The following is a 5,089-nucleotide window of genomic DNA, read 5'->3' as shown; positions in this document are numbered from 1 at the left end:
ATAAAAAAAGAGAAGTTATCCAGCGGCAGGCAGGGTCGCTGGGAACAGTTTTTCCCAGTGCAGGCGACTGCCTCTCACCTGTGGTAGTCCTTGGGAACCGCCATTAACCCAGTGCTGGAAGTCTTGCACGATCAAGCAAGACTTCCATTATAAATGGATGGGTGCCTCACATTCTCAATGAACGAGATGCTCCACTCATGTAACGTGAATGCTGCTGATCGGACAGAAAGCCTTAGAAAAAGTAAAAAATATATAATAATTAAAATAAAATAAAAATAAAAAGTAAAAAAATGAATAAATCTAAAATAAAAAGTGTACCAACAGGCTGCCAGTTAATCTATAGTTAGATCAGCTTACTGGCAAACTGAAAAAACTGTTGTCATGCAGGGGATCAGACATTATGGCACAGCCACCCTACCCCCTATCTGCAAATAAAATCAATACAATTTACACAACAAAAACACACAAATTAAGCACAAATAATACAGAGAGGGAAAGGTACCGTATGTAATTGTTTTGCGTTTTTAGAAATGGGCTGATGCAAGCCTTTTGCTTTTCTCATACACTCCCTGTTGTGGGTTACAAAGCCCCTCGCCTCTGATGATAAGATTGATGGGAGTTGGGGATCACAAAAGCAAGTGCACACTTCTCTGCCTTTTGGCTAAGCTCAAGTGTGTACTTTTAAGAAAAGTAAAGGTCCTTTGGCGTTAAGAAGGGGTACCTTAAAGCCCCATGGTTTTTTGGAGCCCATTGAGCCATGGTCTGGTGCTAATTTTTTTGTTGTACTGGGGTTAGCGCTCACCATCTTTGTTTTGAGCTTGTTGGTAAGTGCACTAATCACCTTAGGACCCTTCAAGGACGTTTTCATTTGTATGCACTAGCCACAGCCTTTTAGGCTAGATGTGCAGTGCATAACGTGATTTTTTTTAATCACACCAGCCAAAAGGGCTGATGCTGTCATGGGGAGCACTTTTTGTTTATAGTTTTTTAAAACTTTTAGTACTGTTTTTGCATAGTACACGTATTTTGATATTTTGGGTGTTATTTTAAATTTGTACAGCGGTGCACAAGCAGAAACAAACACGCATTAAAGCGATTGTTGTCTCGCTTGAAAAGCCATGGTGGCCATCATAGTGTATATTTGGGATTTATTTGAAATTGCATTCACAATAAAACAGGTACAAAGTAACTTATCTGAATCAAATCACTGCACGTGTGATGAACGGATACGTTTTCATTAGTTGTCACCAGTACAGGTAAAGCGGTAATCTACTTAAGCGTTTCGCCCGATGCGGCTTCCTCAGAGTGGGTGTTTTAATTTTTCTGCTCTTTCTGCCTTTTACTTAGTACTAATCTCGATGTAGCGGAAACTCCTATTACTTCCATGTTTGGGTACTTCCGATTTTACGTTGCAGCATTTTACGTTATCATGTATTCCATGTATCTCTCAATCTATTACTTTTAAAGATTTGGTTCTGTGCTCCACTATTAGCTCAGTTAATTTCAGGGTACAATGTTCTAAAATGTTTTTCCATTTAGTGACGAAGGCTTTATCTTCCTTCCCAAAAGTGGGGGTTTTGAAAATCTTTTACCCTCGAGGTGTGATTTTCTCTTTTAAGTACTGTTCATTTTATTTTGAGTTCCTTTATAAATCATTTTTCTAAATTCTGAAAATAATCAAATGCCCCTTTATTTGATAATGTTCTGGAATTGTTCCAAATATTTCATCCTTGTTAATACAGCATTATGATCTGTATACAGACATATTGTTTCACACATTTTAGAAAAGCTGCTAAGGGTTATATAGACGAGGCACACCGTATGACACCACCACCTATAAAATAATTAAATAAGATCCTATAAATGAAAGCCCTAAATAAATTCTTAGAGGGAAAAAAATAGGGATTTTTTCCAACGATTAATATAATTATTAAATACAAAAAATCCAAAAGTTCCTGTTATATATTTTCTGCCCTAAATACATAAACACACAGAAAAGCCTACAGTGTCAGGAATAGATTCTATATTGTGTAATCTATCGCAGTATTTCGACAAACTGTCCCAACCTATAATGATAAAAACTAAATTATCTCTAAAAGAGATCACTACATTCTTGTAATTAGCGATGTCTTCTCTATATACTAGTATCCATCACCAAAAATAGTTCAAGTGTAAACCTTAATCTTACAGAATCTACAGTGGTTGCCAACCGTAATAGACAGTTAAATCAGTTAAATTCAGTTGAATTATACTTTATTTACAAACTCAATGTGTATTGAATATGCTGCATTATGTGGCGATCATGTGTAGACAAAACAAAATTATCTACCACCCTAGAAGGTATATTATTTGGAGACAAACATTTATTCCCAATTTATATGGGGATTGGTAGGATATTGACAGCTATGAGCAATTTGACCAGTAGACCTAGCAGGACCACATCTAATGGTAAGTTCCATGTAAATGTGCCCTTTGTGTAACATGCAGTTTCCGCTACTTTCACTGATGTGCAAATTCAAATACTGTATTAAGTATAAAACTATGTCTTGGTGACAAGGTTAAGTCATCCAGATATTTCTGGAAGTTCCATCAACACTTAACATCTACTAGAAAATAATCAGTATGTAGCTGGCCTACAGAAAGCCACTGATTTAGTCTGTTATTTTTTGTGGATTCAATTCAATTGTAAAATAACATTCAAATCTATGCATGATGCGGGATAAATGCTAATAAAACTGTTTCTCTTTATTTGGGAAGATTGAATATTAAATGGGGAAATATAAAAAATACACATTTATTCCACTCACTTGGGGTGGCTTTTGCCTTTTTCATAAGGAAAAATAACAATCAAAAAGTACTTTTCATTGGAGGAAATTGTGTAAAAATGTTTACTGCCCATTTATAGACATATAAGCAAGGTGCATGTTACATGGAGCTTGCAGCAGGTGTTATTATGGTGTAACTGGTCGTGTGATGTCACAATGTGCTTGTTGGACTTCTGGACACAGGGGCCCTACACATTGTTTCCTTCAGGTTTTCATACAAGGAGGAAGCATTGATACCTTATGGTATTGTTTTTGATTTAAAAATGCCTAAAAAGAAGAAAATTAAACAGGAGGATGATGTGCTGACAATGATGATGGAAGGAAAATGTCCTCACAACAGCCCTATGCCTCTCCCACCGTGCTTTCAACTTCCTAATGGGCACATTGTGCTTAAGCTGAAGAGTGGATATGCCTATTCTAGAAAATCAAAAGGCATGAAGAGACACATATCTGGAAGAGATGAGCCAGATAATAAGAAAAAAAGGAAGAACACAGTGTCAGAAAAAGGTACCGTGCCTCGTAAAAGGAAGATTCAGAACACAGATAAGGGTGAAGTGGCAAACGTTAAAAAGAAAAGGACATCAGCGCAGAAGGTGTACATAGAGGAAGCCTGTTCAACATCTCAGCCCACAGGAAAAGCAGCCAGCCCCAGGCTTGGGGTAGAGGCGCCAACTTCCCTTGAGAGCCTGGTATTCCACCAGGAACTTGGAAGGGGAGGATATGGGAAGGTTCTGCTGGCCTCAGATACCCTCAACAAGTCGAAGTGGGCTGTGAAAAAGGTCAAGAAGAAACATCTCAGGGGCTCCATTCAGATTGAGGAACAGGTTCTGGAAATGTCAGCCGGATGCCGTTTCCTTGTCCAGGGATATTCCTCATTCGAGACTGAACGCCATCTTGTCTATGTGATGGAATATCTCTGTGGAGGGACCTTGCATGATTATCTTGCAGTCAATTCAATTCTTGACAACAACATTGCAAATTTTTTTGCGGCGGAAATAACCTGTGGGTTGAAGTATCTCCACTGCAATGGCGTCGTCCACCGTGACCTAAAACCAGGAAATATCCTTTTAGATGCTGCAGGTCACGTCAAAATTGCTGATTTTGGATTAGCCCTCTTGAACATGTTTGGCAACAAGACAGCAACTGGACGGGTTGGGACAAAGGGGTACATGGCTCCTGAAATGATCCGTGGAGAGCATTATGACTCTGCTGTTGACTGGTGGGCATTGGGAGTTATATTGTATGAGATGGCCACAGGAGGACACCCATTTGATGATGGATCTGATGGCCATGTGGTCGACACATCGGTCCTGTACAATACTCCCTATCTCCCACTCTGGCTCAGCTTGGAGGAGAAAGATATATTAACACAGCTTCTGTCCAAGCAACCGTCTTCTCGGCTGAAGCTGGCAACCAACATTAGATGCCACCCATTCTTCCAGTCAATTGACTGGGATGAACTTGAAGATGGCAGAGTCGCTCCCCCATTGCAGCAGTCACACAAACTCCGGATCATTCGCTAGAACAACGAAGACCAAAGAGCATGGGGCTTGACGTTAACGGGGTCACAGCTCTTAGAATCAGAGACTGAAAAGCCGTTCCGTTGTTTCTACCAACTACTTTTTTCTCAGTCTGGTCTAATATCCTCCAAGACTGTTGTATTCAAATAAAATAATAATAACATTGAATTTCAAAAATAGCACCGCTTGTTATTTCGAATGTTAGAAAGTATGAATTGAGTATCTGTGCTATGCTTTGCAAAATGACCCTTAATTGGTGGTGCAACAGATATGGCAAACTCATTGTTAAGATCCAGAAGCTTTTAACTAAATGAATTATAACTCTTATGCAAAGATTCATCATCACGGGCTTTGTGCACATTCTGCGCTCTGTCTCTAGTATTTGTAATAAGTTGATATACATACCTGGGTAATTTCCATGTTAGACCTAGAGTCTCCCACCAACATAGAATTTCATGGTATTTCTCCCATTTAGTTTGTCCAAATTCTTTGTCGCAAGGACCCAGACCTTAATCAGCCCCTGGTCTCGTACTAGATCTTGAAAAGTCATATGCCATGCATGTTTAAATACCCTCACTTTATTAAGCTCTACCACTTCTGCTGGGAGATTGTTACATGTATCTACCACCCTCTCACTACAGTTAAACTTCCTTACATTACATCAGACTCGGTAATAGCACAGGCCTGTGAGGCAGATGCCGTAGGACAGGACACAGGGACTCTGAAACTATGCTTCCCAACCAA

General features: G+C 39.3%; 1 protein-coding gene across 1 annotated transcript; it reads left to right on the top strand.

Annotated features, from left to right (window-relative positions):
• Window positions 1–3,088: 3,088 nt before the first annotated feature.
• Window positions 3,089–4,348, top strand: LOC128491364 (protein kinase C delta type-like). The gene has a single exon (XM_053463684.1). It carries the CDS (start codon window positions 3,089–3,091, stop codon window positions 4,346–4,348), a length of 1,260 nt encoding a protein of 419 aa, XP_053319659.1.
• The last annotated feature ends 741 nt before the right edge of the window (window positions 4,349–5,089 follow it).

This window comes from Spea bombifrons, chromosome 4 (genome assembly GCF_027358695.1).
Source record: "Spea bombifrons isolate aSpeBom1 chromosome 4, aSpeBom1.2.pri, whole genome shotgun sequence".
Taxonomy (NCBI): Eukaryota; Metazoa; Chordata; class Amphibia; order Anura; family Pelobatidae; genus Spea; species Spea bombifrons.
This window is presented reverse-complemented; position numbering and strand designations above follow the sequence as displayed.

What these genes read in the sequence shown, in the direction of transcription:
- LOC128491364 (XM_053463684.1), top strand. Translation starts at nt 3,089, where the DNA reads ATGCCTAAAAAGAAGAAAATTAAACAGGAGGATGATGTGCTGACAATG.